The sequence below is a fragment of the Xenopus laevis genome, chromosome 5S (genome assembly GCF_017654675.1).
Source record: "Xenopus laevis strain J_2021 chromosome 5S, Xenopus_laevis_v10.1, whole genome shotgun sequence".
Taxonomy (NCBI): domain Eukaryota; kingdom Metazoa; phylum Chordata; class Amphibia; order Anura; family Pipidae; genus Xenopus; species Xenopus laevis.
In genome coordinates, this window is record NC_054380.1 from 95,654,051 (window position 1) to 95,677,966 (window position 23,916).

At 35.8% G+C, this 23,916-nt stretch overlaps 1 protein-coding gene across 2 annotated transcripts in view; it reads right to left on the reverse strand.

Annotated features, from left to right (window-relative positions):
• Positions 1-1,018: 1,018 nt before the first annotated feature.
• pik3ca.S (phosphatidylinositol-4,5-bisphosphate 3-kinase catalytic subunit alpha S homeolog) overlaps positions 1,019-23,916 on the reverse strand; it is a 30,080-nt gene continuing 7,182 nt past the window's right edge. For both annotated transcript variants that reach the window (XM_018265691.2, XM_018265692.2), the window contains 18 exons: positions 23,555-23,805; positions 20,964-21,209; positions 18,804-18,889; positions 18,278-18,383; positions 14,399-14,551; positions 14,175-14,309; positions 12,679-12,803; positions 12,162-12,243; positions 10,521-10,685; positions 10,171-10,274; positions 9,522-9,693; positions 8,923-9,029; positions 8,255-8,376; positions 7,334-7,412; positions 6,361-6,531; positions 3,641-3,758; positions 3,413-3,564; positions 1,019-2,548 (listed from right to left, as the gene is read on the reverse strand). In XM_018265691.2, the coding sequence (XP_018121180.1) occupies positions 2,287-2,548; positions 3,413-3,564; positions 3,641-3,758; positions 6,361-6,531; positions 7,334-7,412; positions 8,255-8,376; positions 8,923-9,029; positions 9,522-9,693; positions 10,171-10,274; positions 10,521-10,685; positions 12,162-12,243; positions 12,679-12,803; positions 14,175-14,309; positions 14,399-14,551; positions 18,278-18,383; positions 18,804-18,889; positions 20,964-21,209; positions 23,555-23,805 (2,636 nt within the window). In that variant the 3' untranslated portion in view covers positions 1,019-2,286. The remainder of the gene's footprint in view (positions 2,549-3,412; positions 3,565-3,640; positions 3,759-6,360; positions 6,532-7,333; positions 7,413-8,254; positions 8,377-8,922; positions 9,030-9,521; positions 9,694-10,170; positions 10,275-10,520; positions 10,686-12,161; positions 12,244-12,678; positions 12,804-14,174; positions 14,310-14,398; positions 14,552-18,277; positions 18,384-18,803; positions 18,890-20,963; positions 21,210-23,554; positions 23,806-23,916) is intronic.

Here is a 23,916-nt window from a genome sequence, read left to right on the forward strand (position 1 = left end):
GGATGGGTAGTATAGGCAAATGTAGGATAGATTGGTTGGGGGTTAGTGCCCCACATTGATAAGCTTTTCTTAAAGGGGAACTGTTGCGAAAATTAAAATTGAATATTAGCTTCATCATACTGAAATAAGAAACAGTCAATTAAAAATTCTGTACCGTTTCTGAAATAATTTTTCCTCTCTCAGCATCTGTTTCCCCTTTATTCAGGAGCTGGGTGTCAGATAAATGATTCAATATATCTTATAGGGGGCTCCTTTTGCCTTGAAGATACATTAGAGCTCACTATTAAAACCACCAGACATCATGTCTCTCTACATGCAGAATTTGTGCAAAAGGCATTTATTTTGTTAGATTTTGTTTGTACTGGAATCAGTTATTTGAGTGAGCTCTAATTCATCAGCTAGGAAAGGGAACAACCCCTCTATAAGATATATTGGATCATTCATCTGACACCCAACTGCTGCATGAAGACAGAATGAAGAGAAACAGATGCTGAGAGAGGAATAGTGAATATAAACTTGATTATTTTCCAAACAATGCAGAATATTTAGTTGATTGTATTTAGAAAGCTTCTTAATTCAGTATGAGGAAGCTTATATTAAATTTTCATTTTCACAATAGTCCCCCTTTAAGTGGAAAGACAACTGGGTAACTTTATGTAGTTAAATTCAAGGTGGCCATACACAGTGTACCTTGGCGCCACCCATTTGATGGGCTAAAATGTTGCATATTGCCCGATTTAGCCATCTGTGCAGATTGTTACATTCATTTGGGTCATCTAAGCAGAAACAAGAAAGACCAGGACTTGTGCTCAGTTCTGTATAGGCTGATGTCCCATCTCCTTTTTTTGGAAGAGTATATACAATTTTCATTCTGGAGGGAATGCCTGACATCCTATAGACTGAAAAGGCAGTCTGTTTGAACAGGCCAAATGAAAATTATGGCTGAGATAAGCCAAACTGCCCAATTCAATTTCGTTGTGTGGTCACCCTAAAAAACTGCATAGCAGATTGTCAGATCTTTATAAAAATGTTGATTTTATATATAATAGTGTTTTCTGGTTACAGCTGCATGTGAAATGAATACAAAATAATTGATTTAAGCACACTGCATGCGTATAGGCAAGCAACGAGTCATGAACCCATTTAGAAACATTTACACACCAACATCGCTCAGAACAGTCACTGTGCTTTTTAACATCTCTTTAAAATGTGGTCTCCACATACCTTAGGAGTTTCTATCAAGGAAATCTATAAATGGATGAGTGTGTATGAATGCACCCCTGTGCATATATCTGTAATTATATACACAATGTTACACATACACAGAAAATGCAAAACCAAATGTATGTACAATATATAAAAAATATCTATACACTTAAAAGTGAATATAGATTTTTTAGAAACAATTGGTAAATAAAACGGGCTGATTACTGGAACCTAGATATCAGTGAAGACTGTTGATATACACACATTGTCAGCACTTAATAAACCAGCATTCCTCAGAATAGCCTAGGAAGACTATAAAAATAAGAGCTCTATTAAGCATGACATCCATTTAGAGAAATAAGTAGATCGCTCTTCTGGTCTCTGGGTTGGTAGTATTTAAAAATGAAGAAATACATAACGGGACAGACGCACCCCCACACACAGTGTGCTTGTTAAAGTTTTGGGGTTTTGAACACGATGGGGCTTCCTCTTAACTTCAAGTTTCACATTTTGCAATTCACAATGGTGAATTATTTGTCAAGAGAGAAAGAAAATACATAATTGTTGCAATGTTTCTCAGAAGACTTCGGTAGGATCAGTCTGAAAAATTAAAAATACGCCACTTGTTAAACTCATGTAAGTTAAAAAATACTGTGAGGCATATGAGGAGGATAATAGCCTCCTATTCCTTTTCTAGTATCTCTCCTTTTACACAATGGATCACAATCAGCATTTTGAAATGCACATGGAATCACAAAAATAATTTTTTGACGCCAAACTTTCATTTGTATCAAAGATGTTGTAACCGTGGCTAGTAAACACAAGCGGAGGTTAGCCTTCGGTTTGGGCTTAAGGCATAACTATACAGGCTTAACAATTCTTGCTCACAAAATGTAGTGTTGTTGACGACCCTGTAAGCGTTAATGATTCTGTTTAATTCTAGTAGCTGCTGTGAAACCAATGCTTTGTGTGGCTTGTGCAATTCCCATGCAGCCGTTCATTGCTGGCTGTCACTATTAACAGCACAGTGCTCAACCCACAATAGGGTTGTTAAGTCATTTGCCCGTTTCCCTGTTTGGATTAAAGATGCTTTATTGTATGGAAGATCCAGTCCATTTTTGTTGTCCAGCCACCGTGATGTGCGTCATTCATCTGCTTCATGAAGTATTCCAAAGCCTCTTGCTCAGTTTTATCCAAAGCTAATGTCTTTCGAATATAGGCAATGTCATCAAAAGATTGTAGTTCAGGCATTCCACAGCCAAGCATCATAGAGAACAAGTTGATGAAAAGGTTGGCATGCTGGCGGATTGCTAAATACGCTTTGTAACACATCTCTTGAAATCTGAAAAGGTATTTGAGAGCATAAATAATAAATAAACTTTTTTTCTAATGTTATACTAATAATCACCTACTCGGTTAACAGAATGATTGAGGTTTCAAAGGAATTGTTCAGAGTAAAAATAAAAACTGGGTAAATAGATAGGTTGTGCAAAATAAAAAATGTTGCTAATATAGTTAGTTAGCCAAAAACTTAATATATAAAGGCTGAAGTAACTGGATGTCTAATATAATAGCCAGAACACTACTTCCTGCTTTTCAGCTCTCTTGGTTTCCACTGATTGGTTACCAGGCAGTAACCAGAGACTTGAGGAGGGGGGACATGGATCATAACAGTTTGCTTTTGAATCTGAGCTGAATGCTGAGGATCAATTGCAAACTCACTGAACACTTATGCCCCATGTGGCCCCCCTTATAGTCGCTGACTAACTCAGAGTTAGAGAGCTGAAAAGAAGGAAGTTGGGTTCTGTTCTGTTAGACATCCAGCCTGACCATTTCAGGCTCAGATATGCCCTAAGAATTGCACTTCATGAAAAGGAGCATAAATTGCCTCATCTATCAGCAAAACTTTTCAAATATGATTGACTGCATGAAGCTACTAAAACATGTACATAGTTACTAGTTGATCTTTAAAGTAAACCATTATAGTGAAGATTTTACAATCTGGAGTTACTTTAATAATGGCATGTAACAAATGTATTACGATATCAATATTGGACTGTGTATTATGGATCAACCTAATAAGAGATTTGATAAGTAGTACTAAAACAAACTATTTTAATTTGGAAAGACAGTATCGCTTTCATAATATGAAAAGCATTTCCTAATATATCTATTGACATTTAAAATAATTAAGACTCCTTCTCACCTTTCAAAATCCCTGGTTTTTGTGCATTCTTGCATCCCCTTGCTGATCACAATCAGAAAATCTTGAGTTAAGACAAACGGTACCCTTTCACGTTTATAGCCAAATTTTTTCTTTTTGTGATCCAAAAAGTGGCCAAAATCTATGTGAAACAGCTGATGGGAAAATAACAGTTTAATACGCAATGAAAAGATTCAGAACAAAACTAAAAGGAAAAAGAATATTCCTTACTTGCCCATTGTCTTTAACCATAATGTTACTGTTATGCCGATCACCTATTCCAAGAATGAAAGTTGCAACACAGTAACCAGCACACGATCGAGTGAACAGATCAATGGCGGCATCATACCTAGAAGTTACACAATAAGGCAGTAATACTGGTTAAGCTATTGGTCCAGTTTTAAAGTTCTTTGTATTTATAGTTCTTTGAGTTTAGCTCAGAACAGAATTTTTCCAAATGCGAATAGGTTGTACTGTATTCCAATCCTATGAAAATTATTAAGTCATTTCTGGTCTGGTGGGTCAGCTATAGAATATTACAGCATATTTTTCATTAAGATTTAGTTGCATTGAGGTCTTAAAGGGGACCCGTCACCCAAACAAAATTATTCCAAATCCTATTTTATCATGTTAGTCAAGCAAAATGAACTTTAATTACACTGTATAAATTATTTGAATCTTGTTTACTTCAGTCTGGGAATTTAAAATGATAGCAAGCAGGCAGCAGCCATTTTGTGGACACTGTTATTAAGACAAGCCTTGTATCATCTCAGAATCTTGTTTGTGCACCAGAATGGGGGACTCAATGTCCATCTCCATGCACTGGCTACACAATTAAATCGTTAAGAGAGCTGGGGGAATGTGGGGAGAGCAGTGACATCTAGGAAGTGCTGAATGGAAAGTGAAAGTAATTGTTTGCCCCGCCTCTATGCCTAGGCATAGAGGAGGGGTAGGCAATATTTGATTGACAGCTGATATTTTTAAATGAGTTTAAAACAGCTATGAATGCTTTAATAAAAAAAAGAAATTGGATTTCATATTTAATTTAAAAAGGACTTTTATTATACAGATTTTTATGTCTGGGTGACTGGTCCACTTTAAACAATACAAAGCAAAAATAGAAATTGGAGATTTTAAAGAAGAGCAAAGGATTGGAGCAGGAAGTAGTAAAAGAGCTCAGTGGCTCCCACCAAACTCATGTAGGGAAAAGTACATAAAACACATTCATAGAAAAGAGCTTTAACAGAGGGAAACATTCAAGCTTATGTAATCACAGAACGGTGGTCAGAAAAAAAACAGTTTCTTGGACCCATACCGAATACATATTTGTAAAAATGCTAGTCTTTGCTAATCTAAAGACTGGAACCATGACTAGATTTCACTACTAACACACGGATATCCCACCCTTCCCAGAATTGTTGGTTAGAGACCTCTGTAAATAAATGCTAAAAGCAATATTTACCATCAACACACATTTAACAACAATTACAGTTATGAAAGTACAGGTATATGACCAGTTATCTAGAATGTTTGGGACCTGGTGTTTTCCAGATAACAGATCTTTATGTAATTTGGATCTTTATAGCTTATGTCTACTAGAAAATCATGTAAACATTAAATGAACCCAATAGGCTGATTTTGCTTCAAATAAAGATTCATTTTATCTTAGTTGAGATCAAGTACAAGATACCGTTTTATTATTACAGAGATAAAGGAAATAATTTTTAAAAAAATTGGATAATTTGGATAAAATGGAGGCTATGGGAGATGGCCTTTCCGTAATTCGGAGCTTTCCGGATAATGGATTTCCAGATAAAGGAACCCATACCTGTATTGAGCTACAGAGTAAACAAACTGAAACAGAAAAATTAAGGATCATTGTTAGTGGAGTACCGCATGGCTCTGTACTAGGTCCCTTGTTTTCAATTTGTTTATTAATGACCTGGAGGTGGGCATTGAAAGTATTGTTTCTGTTTTTGCAGAGGATACTAAATTGTACAGAACTAAAGGTTCCATGCAGGATGCTGCCACTTTGCAGAGTGATTTGTCTAAATTGGAAAACTGGGCAGCAAACTGGAAAATGAGGTTCAATGTTGATAAATGCAAGGTTATGCACTTTGGCAAAAATAATATAAATGCAAGTTATACACTAAATTGCAGTGTGTTGGGAGTTTCCTTAAATGAGAAGGATCTAGGGGTCTTTGTAGATAACACGTTGTCTAATTCTGGGCAGTGTCATTCTGTGGCCACTAAAGCAAATAAAGTTCTGTCTTGCATAAAAAAGGGCATTAACTCAAGGGATGAAAACATAATTATGCCTCTTTATAGGTCCCTGGTAAGGCCTCATCTGGAGTATGCAGTGCAGTTTTGGACTCTAGTCCTTAAGAGGGATATAAATGAGCTGGAGAGAGTGCAGAGATGTGCAACTAAACTGGTTAGAGGGATGGAAGAATTAAATATTGAGGGTAGACTGTCAAGGTTGGGGTTGTTTTCTCTGGTAAAAAGGCGCTTGTGAGGAAACCTGTTTACACTTTACAAGTACATTAGAGGACATTATAGACAAATAGCAGGGGACCTTTTTACCCATAAAGCGGATCACCGTACCAGAGGCCACCTCTTCAGACTAGAAGAGAAGAAATTTCATTTGAAGCAACGTAGGTGGTTCTTCACAGTGAGGACAGTGAGGTTGTGGAGTGCCCTGCTGGGTGATGTTGTGATGGCTGATTCAGTTAATGCCTTTAAGAGTGGCTTGGATGATTTTTAGGACAGACATAATATCAAAGGCTATTGTGATACTAATCTCTATAGTTAGTATAGATATATAGAATTTATGTGAAGTAGGGAGGGGTATGTGTATGGATGCTGGGTTTTCATTTGGAGGGGTTGAACTTGATGGACTGTCTTTTTTCAACTAGGTTTAACTATGTAACTATTAACAAAACATGACTTACATTTCCCCCTTGTTTTTATCCTTGAGCCATTGATGCAATGTATGACTGTTGAATTGCAATGCTCCTTTCAGACCTCCTTTGCACTGAATCTGCATAATGGTATGTGAACATCTCACTACTTCAATAAGTCCGACACAGTCTCCAATTGACAGGCAACCATATGGCAACATCCTAAGGAAGAGAGTCACGTCATTTATAAAGAAAATGCTAGAATAGGGAAAGATGTATATCAGTTATAGTATAAGCAATACAATACAGTAGGGACTGAAAGCAGAAAAAGGCACTGCAGAAAAACTGAAGTTCAGCAAAGTAGACTAGACCTAATTTTTCCAGTAAAGGTCTCCAACAATGCACTCAGCAAATCCTGTCAGTAATCTGAGTTTTGGAACTGGCTCACAATATATAAAATACATACAGAATATAAAATTCATGGTGCAAGATTGATTATTAATACATCACATAAACGTTACCCGGCAGCACAGAAATTGTGTATCATAATTAATAAGCAGCTATTAAATTCAATTTCTGCTAATCTTTAGATGATTTCCAACCATCCTAAGCTTAGCTTCTGCACATGGAGCTTGTGCAGTGCTACTAGCACACAAAAAAAGCAAAAAGATGTTAGGCAACAGTCAGAAGATGCTAAGCTGCTGTGGACATCTTTGAAGGCCAAAAAAATTACTGTTACAGGACTGCTGAACATCTGGGTTGGCATATCAAGTTTAGTATTTAAGTACAGAATGTCATGCCATATTCTTTTAATGCTTTATTTCTTCTGAATACAAGATAAATGTATATAAAAATATAAACAATATCAAATACAAACAAAATAAATGAGATAAAATATAAATTGTTAGCCTTATCAAGGCAACACAGAGGCTTGTGCTAGCAATCGCCATTAATCGCATTAATTTGAGCATTAACAGGATACATATTTCTACATCATTTTTTTCTAATCTCCTTAGATACTTACCGTAAATCAAGGCCTTGATTTTGCCAAATGTTTTCCATGATCCTTATGATCTGGAGCGTGAGCATATCTTGCCGTAAATCTTAAAAAAAAAAAAAAAAAAAAATCATAAGAGCAATTTTTAGATATAGCATCTTATTTTTAATAACTTTTTTCTAATAGCACCATGTTGTTCCATTTGACGGTTTTCACAAGGCATATTCCTGGAGGAAGCAAAGAATGACTAGCAGAATCCCCAGAGTCCCATAGTACATAACCCAAAATACATCAGGTTATTGTAAAGACTATGGAGAATTTTGGGACAGGAAGCCATGAAACCGATAAGCAGAATACAAATAGAAATGCTGTATTTTGTATACTTAACTTAATATACTTCTTTACAAATATAGAAGTTCATTAGACCTATAATAATATTAATGGTCCTAGCCTACAGAATTGTCCATAGGAACTAGCCATCAGGGCCGGAACCAGGAGAAGACAGAGGAGTCTAGGGCAAAATGCAAGGCAAATGTGTGGGCCCTTTTCTCCTACCACTCACTTTCCATTTGTGTGAGCTGATCAAAAGAAAAGAAGATATTTACTATGGACATCATTGGAGGCACAGATTTTCACTGCTTAGTGGCTCTAGTCATCTTGGGCTTGGACAGAAGTCCTAACATAATATTTAGCATTTCTAGGCTGCTTTGTTAATCTTTAGATTTCCTTAAAAAAAAAAATGATCTTAACCTCCGAACCTTGACTCACTAAGTTTGTTAATACTGGACAACTGCCGTCTTTTTTTAGACTTTCTGATACAAGGCAATCTGTAAATCATAACAACGGAGATTGCATGTCATCTGTGTGATTTATTTGTTATACTGCTAAAGAGGCTTAAGGTCAATGGACTGTTTTTTTTGCAGACTTTTAAACAAACATTAAGCTTACCATCTCCGTTTTTAAAGATGATCTCATTATTCAAAAACAGCATCTCTGACATTATATCTGGATTTTCCCAGTTTAACCAGAGTGGCCTTTTTGCAGATGACATTAGTCTGCACTCTTCAAGCCTAGAATATGTAAGACACAGTCAATCACTCATTTACAAACAAATTCTCAAGAAAAGGCTTGATGGATTGACAAGGTTTGCCTTTTCTTAAAAAAAACTTGTATGGGGGGGGAATTGTATGTTATGAACATTGTTTATCTTGCTTTGGTATATGGAATATGGCAGATGCTCATTCATTATGTGAACTTTTCTCCAGCAACAGAAAAAAAAAAATTAAAATCAGGTTCTAAACTTTTTTTGAAACTTAAATGCTGATTTACGGACTTCATTTAGGTCCCCTGAGAAAGAGGTTAACACATACAGCAATATAACACGTGAGCAAGCTTAGGGACATTTATGCACATTTCTCATTACCACTTTCCATTAACACCATTCCATGCCATGCTCCAAGCTACTGCATTATAGAGTGAATAATGTACCTTCTTTATAGAAGCATGTTTGAAGTCACCAAGGACTTGCATGATCAAGAAACACTTCAATTCTTGAATAATTCTTTAAAATATTTTTACATTACACAAGCAACTAAAAAAAAAAAAAAAAAATCAACCTTAGGTTTCCTAATTGGTGAGCAGGATTTAGAGGAGATGTAAATCCCTGTAAGGCATCCATAAAGTCTGGCCGCTTCATTTGTTCAACCAGGAACTTCATTTGCACCTAGATGTAAATTTACACAATTACACAAACAGATATTCTCCATCTGAGATACATGCAATCTCAGTACATGCACGCAAAGACTGCTAATGTGGTCAAAAAAAGGGGCAAGGCTTAAAATTCGGGCAAAGAAATATGCCTTCTTAAAATACTGTTTATTTACTATTATACATTCTACAAGCTTACACAAATAAACACCTACAATTGACATACAAGTCACAGGTGTAAGAATAGTTTGTCTCTTTAGGCCATGGACTAAACAGCTTTCAATATGCCCCAGAAAACTTTAGTGCCATGTTTTGATGTTGTCTGCCCTTTAAAAACCCAGAAGCTCTCTAATGTTCTTCTGTAACCTTTTTTTATAAATATTTAAACTAAACTCATAGCAATTTGTTTCATTAACCCTCTAAATGAACAGGCTATGCCCTGATATTAAGCTCTGCAAAAACTCTGTTTAACCAAGCTTAAGAATGATTCACTTTATATTTTAGATACCTTTTGTGTCTCATCCTTCTTCTCCTGCTTTAGAATATCTGTGAGGTTGATCAGTTTTTCCATAGCCTCCACTTGCTTGCTTAAATGTTTTAAATACATTCCACATGCACGGCAATAGGACTCCAGCAAAAGACCAAACCGCTGGCTGACAGTTTTGTTGTGCATTTCTGACCTGAAAAAAAATAAAAATAAATGAATAACAAAACTGGTAATGGTATGCCGGTCCCCGGTCCCTTGAATGTTTAAGAACAAACCATTATTATGACTAACTCAATTACTTAAGACAACAAATGGTGCTAGAAATACTGTACTAGTTATACTCTCAGTCAGAACCTACCATACATAATTCTGGGATAGCTAGCAATCTAAAGGGGAAATATCCAGCTATATTAAACATAAGCACAATCAGCTGCACTTTATAACCTTTTTTTTTTTAGTTTATGCAGGTATGTTTCCATGCAGTGGGCTCATGATGGTAGGTGGAAATACTGTTCTCAGAAACATGTTCAGGCTCCTATGTCTGTCTGCCTTGCTTAGGGGGCATAATGCTGCAGTATAAAAGTTTCCTGAAAAAGCAAATGTATATATTTCACTTGTTGCACTAAATTAGGACTACATGCTACATTTGTGCTTATTCTAGATAACATACTTTAAATGCCAGAAAAAGAAATGTCCTATTCTTTGATTGACCAGGGCCTTTTTCAGCAGAAATCTCACTAGATGGTTGTCCAAGTACTGCTCATATTTCATAACCTGCAAAGAATAATAATATAAAAAAAAAATAGACAAGTTTTTAGTTGAGTCTTTACAGCGAAGGAATATCGAAGCAACTGATGCTACTAAAAGCAGCTTCTTTAATTAAAATGTAAAATTGTATGAAACATGCTAACATTAAATATTTCTGGTATCTAATAAAGCCGACTGCAAATATCCTTTTAAAAAATCTACTTATGTTAAAATTTAAGATTCCATTTTGGGACTAAAGAACAAAAAATGTACCTGCACAAGTTGGATCAAATACTGAGATAGCTTATCATCTGTCAGATACTTCTCATTGCAAGAAACTGCAAATGATCGTACAATCCGATCTGGGTAATTAAAATCCAGCAGTTCCATTGCTTGTTCAGGCCGGATAGCAGGCCACTCTTTTAGAAGACAATACATCTGTAAAAAAGACATAAAAACAGACCACCTTAGAATCTAATAGGGAAAAAAGAAACCCTTCTTTCAAATGGGGAATAAATACCAATCAATTTGGTTGACATGGTTTAAAAGTTTGTGAAATTTGAACATGTTATAGAAGAGCCACTTCTCAACTTTTCTACTGGTCTTACCGTTGTTTAGTTTAATAGTTTGCTTTTTTCTGACACAGACAGAAATAACACAATAAACAATATGATAAAGTAAAATGAAATATGTTGCAGTACAGGACAAGTAGGAAGACAATTTAGTCTTAACATATATTTAAGATCCTGGAAGAACCAGCACAGGCACATTGGGGCTGATTTATCAAAAGATGAAAGTTTGCTACAGTTCGCCAGAGGGAAATTCCGCCACTCTTCATACACATCTATGGGATTTTTAGGGACATTTGTCAGTGAAATACAAGTACACATAAAAGTGAATAGAGTGGTGGAATTTCCATTTGGTGACCTATAGCAAGCTCAGTTTTACTTCATTATATATGTATTAAATGATACATTTATGTAGGATTTCACAGTAAACAATGCTCTCTAAAAGAGATAAATGTTCTGGTGTCTCTAAGCCGAGGCCTGTATGTTGTTGCTACAGCTGCTTTAGGCAGTTTGGTTCCCAAAAACTGTGGGAAAGGTGTGAGGCAGATAGGATCTTTTGTGCACAATTTTTTTTCTCATCTTAGTACAGACATTAAAGGAGATTTATCAAGGGTCAAATTAAAAATTCTACATAATTCTATCATATTTTTTATGGTCAAAACTGTCAAACTAACTAGGGAGTTATTCAAATTATTTTTTAAAAAAAATTCTAATTCGATTTTCGATTAAGGCCCTTTAAGAACTCAAATTCAACTATTTGCCACCTAAAACCTGCCGAATTGCTGTTTAAGTCAATGGGACGTCCAGGGATCAATTTGAAGTTGTTTGCAGCATTCCTTACAAGATTTAATTCGAAATGTGCCTCTAGGAGAAGGACAAATCTATTATAAGTAACTGAACAAGTGAAGCTACTTTTCATTCTATCTTAAAAAACAGGAAGAACAACATGAGTAGGTAATAGCAATACAATTATTGCTTGTATCTGCATGAAGAGACATATAAATGTCTGGTGATTTTAAGAGTGAGCTCTAATACATCTTCTAGGCAAAAGGAGCCCCCCTATAAGATATATTGGATCTAACTGTCAATGAATATCTGACACCCAACTCCTGCATGAAGAGAGAATGAAGAGAAAAAGATGCTGAGAGAGGGATAGTGAAGATAAACTTGATTATTTCAGAAATGGTACAGAATATTTAATTGATTATATTTAGAAAACATCTTATTTCAGAATGCGGACACTTACATAAAATGTTCATGCTAACAACAGTTCCACATTAAAATAAGCAATAAAATGTAACCTTGGTGCAAAATATTTTGACCAAAAAAAAAAAAAAGGTCTTACCTGTGAAACATCATCTCTGCAATTCCATTTCACAGACAGAAGCAGCTTAGGAAGAATTTCAGGTACATTTCGACAATACAGTCTGTGAAAGCAAAATGTATGTAGACAAGGTGGTTACAGAAAATGTAAATATGTTTGTGTGTATTATTAGAACATTGGGCTGCTGGTTCCTCTGTCGGTTTCCCTATTGGTCAAACATTATTAAATGTCCCCTAAGTTTATGCCCTGGTAGTCACTAAATACACACATTAGATAGGAAAGGCCAATTGGGTGCTTACCCATACAAATTTAAATACATCCCAATCCATATGAGCAGCCAAATATATTTTTATTTCATCACTCTCATCACAAATACATATCTCTCACTCCCATATATATGAATATTTACATATAAACATTAAGTGGAAATGATCTTGGGTAGCAATAAACATCCTCAGCAGTAAAAACGCTGAGATATATTTTGAGCATTTAATGGCTACAATAAAATACATTTGTCAGCACAGCAAGGTCAATATACCTGTGGCTCCAAAGGAATTCTTTTTCTTGTTCAGTAATTTCAGAGAGAGGGTCACGGTTAGAAATGGCTTTGAGCTGCTCCTTGTCACTTTCTCTTACTTCATTTTCTCTAACAATTCTGTTACTCTGCAAATACAAGGAAACTTGATTTTCACAATTACTGTTAAAGCCTGCCTGATCATCACTGATGTATAATCAAGTAGAAAATGGCCAGTTGCCTGCAAAGATTAACTACAATATGATAAAAATGAACAGAGCTGTTTCCATGCCATGCATTTTAACTTACATTACGTCCAGTGTTGCAGTAGATATGATCTAAGTGAAATATTTAAGGAAATATTGAACTTGGGGAGGCTTTACCTTGTGAATGGGAATGTATGTTTCAACTGTGCTGTTCATTTTCCCACTCTGAGGAGAAATCTGTGCCACAAAGTCAACAAAATACTGTTCTTCCAAAGCACAATGCAATTTGACTACCATGGCAACACAAATATGGTGGCACCTCCACAAAAACAAATACAATTTTTATCTAGTAGAGCTCTTCTGGACAATTCAAATAATGTGTCTGTCTATCTGAAAGAAGTTTCATTCAATATTTACCCGGAAAACATTTTATTGGGGGGAATAAAGTTTCACAGGTTACGCCTATTTCAAAGACTGGCTTCTAGTACCAATAGAAAAGCTCTAATTTTAAAGGAACAGTGATACAAAAATGAAAGTGTTTTAAAGGAATCACAATATAATGTACTGGTGCCCAGCACTGGCAAAACCGGTGTGTTTACTTCAGAAACACAACTAGTTTATATAAACAAGCTACTGTGCAGTCATGGAGGCAGCAATTCAAGAACAGGATACACAGAAGATAACATATAGGTTCTGAAGAAACCCATTGTATACAATAGCACATATCTGTTATCTGCTGTGTATCCTGTGCCTTTTCCCCCCTTATCAGCTTTGAATGGCCGCCCCCATGGCTCCACAGCAGCTTGTTTATATAAATTATTGTAGAGTTTCTGAAGAAACGCACAGATTGTACCAGTGCAGCAGAACAGTACATTAGTTTCATTACTTTAAAAGACTTTAATTTTTTGGTGTTACTGTTCCTTTAAGCAGCTGGAAGAGATATACAACCAGATGCGCAACTATAGCGGAAGCAAACCCGGACCGCGGGGTGTGCAGCACTAAAATTCTCCCTACGGCAAAATTTTGCATGGAGTGGACGCGCATGCTCAAGGAACTGGGTGGGGGTGGGGTTTGGAAAAGGGGGACTGTGTTTAGGATAAATTTCCTATGGCACATGTTAGGTTTAGTCATCAGTGCTTAAAGAAATTGTTCAGTGTAAAAATAAAATCTGAGTAAATAGATAGGCTGTGCAAAATAAAAAATGTTTTTAATATAGGTGTCAATATTTGTTCTTTCAACAAATAAAACTGCTTCATGTGGCAAATACAGTGAAAACAAATTATTGCATGCATGTTTACTAAAAGGATCACTTACTAGTCCAGAATGGCTGTAATTATAGCCCATTTCCCGCTCCAGAACTTTATTTGCATGATCTTCTATTGCGGTCATATCAGGAAATTTGACTGGGCTACTGAAACAGTCAAATTCTAGTTCCAAACAGGGTGTTTCCTGAAAAAATAAATAAAAATAAGAAGAATGCCAAAAGCCTACAAAACCCAATATAACTGGAATAGTAACAAGAAAGAGAATTTATTTACCTTGTTAGGATTGGAGCCACTGACTCCAATAGGATTTAGCAAGTCTTCTAACCCATGAGGCACAGGCCACAAATTTAGAGCCATTTTTCCAGACACCAGTGTATCTGTGTAGTCAAACAGGTTAATATTTCCCCATGCTAAAGGGCAGTGTTCCTGAAAGAAAACAAATATAAAATGTGAAAATTCTACAACCGCTTGCAATTACTTAGATCTGATTGCAAAAGATTGCGTCAAAAATGTAATGTTTGTATTTTAGCCTAAAAATTGGATATAAATGGTGTGTAATCTTTAGAAGAATTGCATAGTAAAGTGCCTCTTTTGGTGCTTGCACTGGAGAGGGCCTGTACCTATGCCACTGATTTTAAAATAAAGTAGTCTTGCCTAGTACCATGACTGAGGTTAAAGTTAATAAAATTCATATATCATACACCATAAATGGCAGCCATGTAATTATAAAGCACTATTGAGTTTACACAGCTAATTCCCTCTCCCTGTTATGAGACTTTCTTAAACGAAATGAGCTTTGTAGCTCATCTCCAGCATCAACATGTGTTTTAAACATACAGATGAGGAAATAACTATACTATTAATTTATCTGGAAAGGGTCATTTGATTAGGCTTTGTCTGGCTATTGCTCTTAAGAACCAAGATGATGCAAAAACAACAAAAACTAAAAAAAAACCTTGAGTTTCACACAGTCTTTTTATATGTAGCCCTGTTATGTATGCAGTCTATTACATTCTAAAACATCTGGCTGATGGTGTGCAGACATTACAAATGGCATTTAAGGAACAGCAACACTAAGGGGTTTATCAGATTTATCAAAGAGTGAGATTAGAACTCACTACAGATAAACTCACTTCCTATTCATTCCTATAAGATTTTTAGAATTGTATTTATCAACGAAGTTCACCATTTGATAAATATGCTTTTAAAAATCCCATAGAAATGAATAGAAAGTGAGGGAGTTTTTCACACTGACACATCTGCCCCTAAAAAATGAAAGTCTTTTAAAGAAATGAAAATATAACGCATTGCTGTGCTACACTGGTAAGACTGGTGTGTTTGCTTCAGAAACTGTACAATAGTTTATGTAAACAAGCTGCTGTGTAGCCCTGGGGCAGCTATTCAAAACTGAAAAAGGAGAAATGGCACAGGATACACAGCAGATAAGCTCTGTAGTATACAATGGGATTCTTCAGAACCTGTTATCCACGGTGTATCCTGTGCTTGAATGGCTGCCCACATGGTTACACAGCAGCATGTTTATATAAACTATAGTTGTGTTTCTGAAGTAAACACACCAATTTTACCAGTGCAGGACAGCAGTACATTTTATTATTATTCCTTGAACTCACATTTGTTGGTGTTACTGTTCCTTTAATAACGGACTATAAGGCTTTCATATGAATTTATCTGTGTTTACATTTATACTAGTGAGTAGGCACTCACATTATTTCTAGCTTGTTCACTGCATAGTGTTGTCGATACATGTGGAGTTGCATGATCTGCACGTATACACACACAGGTGTGGAAGTTTGATTTTTTTTTATGTTGTCTGATTTTTTTTATGGTATGCACTTCCCTATAGGTTTTAGGTGTGCTTCAAATGCCTAGGGGCAAAAAAGGGAAGCTGCAAGGGACATTGCTTTATTACTATACAAAAAGAAATGTAAATGTTTTTCATTCTGATGACAGTATCCCTTTCTATACAAAATAAAAACATTAGGATTTAAATTAAAACAGAAGAGATTAGTTTGGTGGATTTGTTTTTTCATTTAATGACAGTTCTCCTGTAAAAGGACAGTATGGGAACACTTTTTGCACCCTTTAAAAAGAGCAAATAAAAACCCTCTAAGGATTTAAATTTGCAGCATTAGACCTGTATGTACATATATTTAGCTTACACACAGGTAGAAGTGAGTTGGGATCCTATTACATGTCATATTAACATGTCATATTTAACATATATACAGTTGCACATATTCATTGTATTGTACGTTAGTGGTAAAAGCATTGTATTAGTAAGGGCTGAACCCCATGGTGCGGCTTGTTCCGTTCCGACGCAATGAGAGGAAGCGGATGCGACAAGATGCATGCGCCAAATATAGAGATGGGCGAATTTGACCCGTTTCGTCAAAAATTTGTCGCCAGCGAAATGTCGCCGACGCCCATTGAAGTCTATGGGCAACAAAAAAAATTGTCGCACGTCTTTTTTTTTTTTTTATGACGCACAACACCATACAAGTTTATGGGCGTCATTTCCGTGGCGAAACATGGCGAAAAAAATCACCCATCCCTAGCCAAATATAATTTAAGTAATAGGAATGTCAGAAATACAAGCTGCGTGCATCCGACACTACTGTCGGATGAAGACACAGTACAAGGGTATTTTGGGATGTTTTAAGTGTCTTTGTTGGATTTTTCCACAGGGGACAAAACATCCCATGTATTCAAACCCTTGAAGGGGTTGTTCTCCTTTCAAACACTTTTTTTCAGTTCGTTTGTTTTCAGATTATTCAGCAGAAATAAAACTTCTATTTTTTTTAAAAATTGCTATCCACTTTTTCCAGAAATTAAGCTTTAGGGTAAGGGCACACGGGCAGATTTGGGGAGATTAGTCGCCCCTGCGACAAATTGCTTCTTCTTCGGGGCGACAATCTCTCCGAACTGCCTTCCCCCGGCTATAATGAAAAACCGCCAGCGGTATGGCACTCGCAGCGCTTAGTTTTCTGAAATCGCCTGAAGTTTCCTTGTGAGGCAACTTGGGGCAACTTCTGAAAACGAAGCGCCGCAAAGGCGATTTGGGCGACTAATCTTCCCGAATCTGACCGTGTGCCCTTACCCTAAAGTTTCATGTTAATGTCTCTGGTGTTTCAGTCTGGCAGCTCAGTTATACAGGTTTAGAATCTGAACTGTTACAATTTGACACAATTAGTTGCTACATTAGTTGCTGCATTTATCAGCAGTATCTTTGAAACATTAGCAACTATTGTATCAGTTCGAACAGCTGTCGTTAATGAAGCTCAAGGATTCAGCTCAGCAAGGACAAAGATAACAAAAATGTATATAAATGTATCAATTTAGAACAGTTAAAGAGTCTGTGACTCCCTCCGCCCAAGAGTAGCTTTAGAAAGTGAAAAATGAAAACTTTACACTTCAATATTAGAAAAACCATCACAAACAGAAAATAGAAAGTAATAGCAAAAAGTCTATTTCTCGTAAACTATCTGAAAACAACTAAACTGAAAAGTGTTTGAAGGTGAACAACCCCTTTAATGTTTCTGTATTCTGTTTGAACAAATGGATATTCCGAAAGCACAACAGGACTTATTAGTATACAGTCAGTCCCTGGGTTACGTAAGAGATAGAGTCTGTAGGTTTGTTCTTAAGTTGAATTTGTATGTAAGTTGAAACAAAAGAATTTGTATGTAAGTTGAAACATATACATCTACTTATTAAATGCATCTTAGACCGATGTGTGTCTTAACATAGTATTTATTTGTACCTTTCTGTGCTCTGCAGTAGACACCACAGAGGATTGGGGCAGGTGGTTTATTAAAGCTAAATGCTAATAAAAGTCAAGCAAACCACAGTATGTTACTGAAATAGCCTCCGTTTGTTAGTGTGAATTGTATGTAAGTCGGGTGTTTGTAACTCAAGGACTCCCTGTACTGTTACACAATCACATGAAGACAAGGAAATGAATGTAGGCATAAAGTGACCCTCCCCATCCCAGTAAAGGAATCTGAACAACTTTACACACAACACTACCTAGAAATAGGTTACCTGTTCACAATGCATTTTAAATTCATGTATCTTGAAAATCATCTTTGGAGATTGTTACAAATGCTTTAACTTTTCTATTAGGGTACTTACTTCTTTGGCGCCCTTCCGTCCCTTTACGGAGCAAATAGAGAGGCAAAGTCGTGCAGCTCGTGGTAAATCAGGAATGAACATATCATATAAAAGCCATTCATTCCATCTGAAAAAAAAAATGCAGTTGCAGAAGAAAGAAATTATACTTTATCCTGAAAAGAGATTTCAAAAACCAAGTGACAAAAAAAATATTCACTAAGTTATATACTGCTTATATTTGGGGGCAAAAAGGTATAATAATATTTTTACCTCTTACAAAGTGGAGATGATAACTGGGCTGCAAGGGGTTTGTTTACCCTCCGTTGGGATCAACTTAAGTTATAAACGCTGAAACTTAATTTTAATTTAAATTAAGATTAAGTTTCAGCGATTAAGATTAAGATTTTTAGGTGAAATACACTAGAAAGTGAAACACAGTACCACTGTAGAAATGATGTAATATTTAACTAAAATATGTAAGGTGGTCCAGATTTTTTAAGTGGTAAAATAAAAAAACAAGATTTAAAAAAAAAAAATTGTGAATTACCTTGGATTTGAGCAAGGCACCCTCTGAGTGTTAACATTGTCACACAACGGCTCAACCCCATGATAGATACCAGTTCGAACATAGATCTGCAACAAATAAAGTGGATAAATCTCAAATTCTGCTTCTTTTTTTTTTTTACTCTAATAAATTTGAATGTACTCACAACTCGAATGGGAGTTTATTTATGAAAAAACTCGAATGTTTAACATTCGATCAAATAAGAATGACCCAAAAATTTTAATCGAATTCTATTTGAGTTTTCCTCTGAAAAAGAACCTGAATGCCAGGAAGGCTATTAACATCTTCAAATGGTTCAACTGACGTCTGCGATAGACTTTTACATGAATTCGAAAGGTTTTAGGTGGCAAAATATTCAATTAGAACTGTTTCTAGGGTCGAGGTGTGTGATGAATTTCACATTCGAATTCAAATTCAAGTTGCTGGTTTTAAATTCAACATTGTGAGTTTTGACCCTCAGAAACTATTAGAAAATTCGAATTTATCATTCAAACCTTAGTAAATCTAGCCCCAAATATTACATTTTAATTGGATATATCATATGACATATGATGAGTGAGAAACATTCAGGAGACAAATTAGGTTAATTAATATATGGCACTTTTTTTCACTAGATGCACTTTATATTTAATGTATTCAACTGATCCGTGAAGAATTGTATTTATTGACACATAAATTAACACAAGCTGTTTTTCTTACATTACACTAAGAGGCCCATTTATCAAAGGGCGAATTTCGAATTCATGTTGGTTTTTTTTTAATCTAAAAAATTCGAATATACTAAAAATTCAATTGGGAAGTTATTTAAGAAAAAAATTGAATATCTAAAACTCAAATGAACATTACTGACCCAAAAACTCGAATCGAATCAGAATTGAATTTGACTAAACTCAAAAAACTTGAATGTCAGGAAGGCTATTAACATGTCAAAATAGGTCACTGGAACTCTCCCATTGACTTATACATGAACTCTGCAGGTTTTAGGTGGCGAATAGTCGAATTTGAATTATTCCCAGGGTATAGGTTTGATAAAGCTCGAAATTCTAATTAAAATTTGAATCGAGTTTGGATAATTCACAATTCGAATTGAGAGTTTTGACCCAAAACATTTTTGAAAATTCGAATTTACTATTCAACACTCGGGCATATTTATCAAGGGTCGAATTTCGAATTGAAAAAAGGTCCAAATTCAAATACAAGAAGACCAACCGAAATTGAATTGAAGGTTTTTTTTGGTCGAATAGGTCAGTTTTCGTTCGAATAGGTTCGTATTCGGCTGAATTCAAATTGTTTGAATCGAAGGAATATCGCATTCGATCAAATTCGATTCAAAATTTTTCCAAAAAAACCTTTGATTTTTCAAAGTCCACCAATTGACTCCAAATAGGTTCTAGGAGGTCCCCCATAGGCTAAAACAGCAATTCGGCAGGTTTTAGATGGCGAATAGTCGAAGTCGAATTCGAAAGAGACAGTACATTGAATTTTTTTCATTCAACCTTTGATAAATCTGCCCCTAAATGAATTTATTGAATGAAAAAAAATGTTTCACATGAGTTGCATTGATCACTTCTTTTTTTCTCCATTTCCCACATTTAACTTATTTTTATTTGGACAGTGCCACACTTATAACTCTTCTGTCAGTTCCTCTCTCTCTTAGGTAATTTAATAATTTTTAAAAGACTGGTTCAAGGCCAACGTAACATGGGCTACTATAAATAGTGATTCACAAGGGATGCACTGAATTATGGCCAAGTCTTTGTCTGCAGAATTTGGATTTGGCCAAAATTAATATTACACAAAAAGCCATGAATATCCTGTATATGGCTCTTAGTGATGTCATCAGTTACAAACGGAGTGATGTAATTTTTGTCACATTTTTTGACTCACTAAAACTTTTGTATTTTAATAAATAAAGTACCCCCAGTTACAAAATATGAGGATATTTAAAGGACCCTCGGAATTCAATGACCTGTATAAAAACCCTTGGCTTGTGCTTTTATATGCTCATGGAACTCCTCTGTGGCTTATAATATCCTTATATTTTACAAGAGGGGGTACTTTATTCACTATATAAACATACATTTCTAGCTAAAATGTAGTCAGTAGATTCTGTAGATACAGAATTGCAGGTTAACACATTACCTTATCAATGTCTCGAATGTTTACATTGACATATGTGGCACAAAGGATTTTTATTCTAAGAGTACTGTTGATTGCCCACAATGATTTTGCTGAAGCTTCTCCATTCATGTATGGTGCTGCCATGGAAATCCTCCTTGAATAAGATGGCATTGTAAAGCTATCCATAGGAAGTTGGCTGTACAGGCTGTCTTTGGCCATTAACATTAAATTAGGCATCCGACCAAGCATTATACAACTTCTAATATACTGGCGGGGAAAAAAAAAAAGAAAATATATGCACAAAGTATTGAATTTACATTTGTTACTTTTAAAATTATTTTACACATGACTTTGCTTAATCACTGTACTACATGCATAACACAGACTTTTTTTCAAGCAACAGTACAATGTAAGGAATTCATAACAGAGAATTGCAACAGCCCTGTCCTAAAAGTATAAACCTGCATGGTACCTATTAAACCGACTTTAGACTGGGAATAATTGTTATAACAGACGAAGAAGCTAAAATAAACTCAACATTTCCTGTCTGCTTAAGATACTGGAGTGCCCATGTGGCCACTAAAACTAAACTAAAAGAGAGGATAGGAGAACACAAAGAACAACATAGAGAAAGGAAATATGAAACACCTGGTATCAAAACACTTTCAGGAGAAACACAGTAAGAGCCTGACAGGTTTAAAATGGTAGGGTGTAGAGAGGGTTAATAAAGACTGGAGAGGAGGAAACTTAACAAACAGTTGGTGGATACATAGGATAAAGTCTTTGGTTCCATTGGGTCTTAATGTGGATTTTAATCTAAGAGCCTTCCTAGAATAATGCTGAATAATGACTGATAAAGTTGCGCAAAGTTCGGTTGAGAGGTCACAGGAGATAAAGCAACAGAGAACAAGGGAACATCATCGCTCAGGAAGAAGCCATTTATCCGAAACGCGTAAGCAGGACTACGTGTGTTCGGTGCAGAAGCGACCCTTTTATTTGTGCATGGAACTTTGAGGGACGCCGAGGAGCCTTAGTGTTATCTGGGACGCACACAGAAAATTTTCAGTGCGGATACAAAGAAACTGTTTGTGAGTGTAATTTTGAATTTTTATTAAACTGTTTTTATGTCATTCTGCACATGCTGTTTTCATCTCTCTATATGAATAACAGAGGAGGATCCCGGAACACGGAATAGAATATCGATAATAGGGATGCACCGAATCCAGGATTCGGTTCAGGATTCGGCCAGGATTTGGCCTTTTTCAGCAGGATTCGGCTGAATCCTTCTGCACAGGCCAAACCGAATCCAAATCCTAATTTGCATAGGGGTGGGGAGAGAAATTGCATGATTTTTGTCACAAAACAAGTAAAATAATTTTCCCCTTCCCATCCCTAATTTGCATATGCAAATTAGGGTTCGGATTCGGTTCGGTATTCGGCCGAATCTTTCACAAAGGATTTCGGGGGTTCGGCCGAATCCAAAATAGTGGATTGGGTGCATCCTTAATCCCTAATTCTGCCTGTCTTGACTCACGTCTGGTGAGTGTATGGTGCCACTGGAGGCACTAGGATCCCAGTGGTTATTTCTTTAATTTCTCTTTCCTAGATAATAATCCTTTCGCCAACCCCTAAATTACGTGTGAACGTTACAATCTATTGGGGTCACGGAAGAGTTAAACAATTCTACACAGGATTGTATATATAGTTTTAATCACACACCCGAGGGCAAAAGTAACACTGGTGTTTGTGAATTCTTTTTTTAACACAGTCCACGGAAGGTGATCCGTATGCACAAAGTGTCACGTGAAAGATTTTATGTAATAAGGCACAAATGTTGTGAATATCACTAACGGTGAAAATTCTAAGTGTTTAATATACTACACTATATATATCTTCTGTTATTCCCCTTCCTCAAAGTACTTGTTATTTTGAGGAAGACAGCGAACCCTGTTCTTTTAACATATGAGAAGGTCTATACAGGAGGCCTAAATTGGCCGTTTCAGCTTTTAAAGGGGTAATTCACTTTCACCTTAAATTAGTAGGATGTATACATTGATATTCCGTGACAACTTGCAAATGGTCTATATCTTTTTTTTATTTCATTTACTTCTGTAGTATGAATAGCAGAGCGAATGAATAGGAGAAGCAATAATAATAAAATATTAACCTCACAATATTTTTTGGCTGCTGGGGTCAGTGACCCCCATTTGAAAATGGAAAGAGGCAAGGGAGGACTTCAAATAATTCAAACTCTATTAAAAAAAAAAATCAAGACCATATGAAAAGATGTGACGTCGCCAAATAAGCAGCTCTTTGTTTATGTATGGTCAGCTTAAACTTACCTACACACATTCTTTTGTCAGATATGTTTACAGATACTAAAACAGTTACTCAAGTTTTCACGGTGCTACGATACTATACAGAATAAAAAGCATTTGTTTTAAAAATCAGACATCAAAAAGCGACATGTTTTGCAACATGACTTAATATTGGCAGACAATACCAGGAAATGTCAAAGTCTAACAATACATTTAATTACACTGGTAGTTTAAGTTGATCCAGGCAAAATTGAACAAGAGAAACTGATGTATTCTTCCAAATTCAATTCTCACCTTATATTGACTCAGTGGATACTTTTCAAGCAAATACTCATCACATCCACAGACTTTCAAAATGTATTTTCCTTGGTACTCTAGAACACAAAGCTTTAGTTGTTCGGTGGACAGCAGCATGCTTCTTGTTTTCTTCCGGATTGCTTCAGCGATGACATGTTCTGGCACACAATCATGGTTAATCTTCAAAGAATACTTCTGCTTTTCGTTGTTGGGGGATACAATGACCCATATGACCACAATTATTTGCCCTAAAAGAATAACTCTCAGTCAAAATATGGTATATGATACAGTAATATTGGCTTAAAAAAAAAAAAAATACAGAAACAACACATACATAAAAAAAATGGTGAAATTCTTTT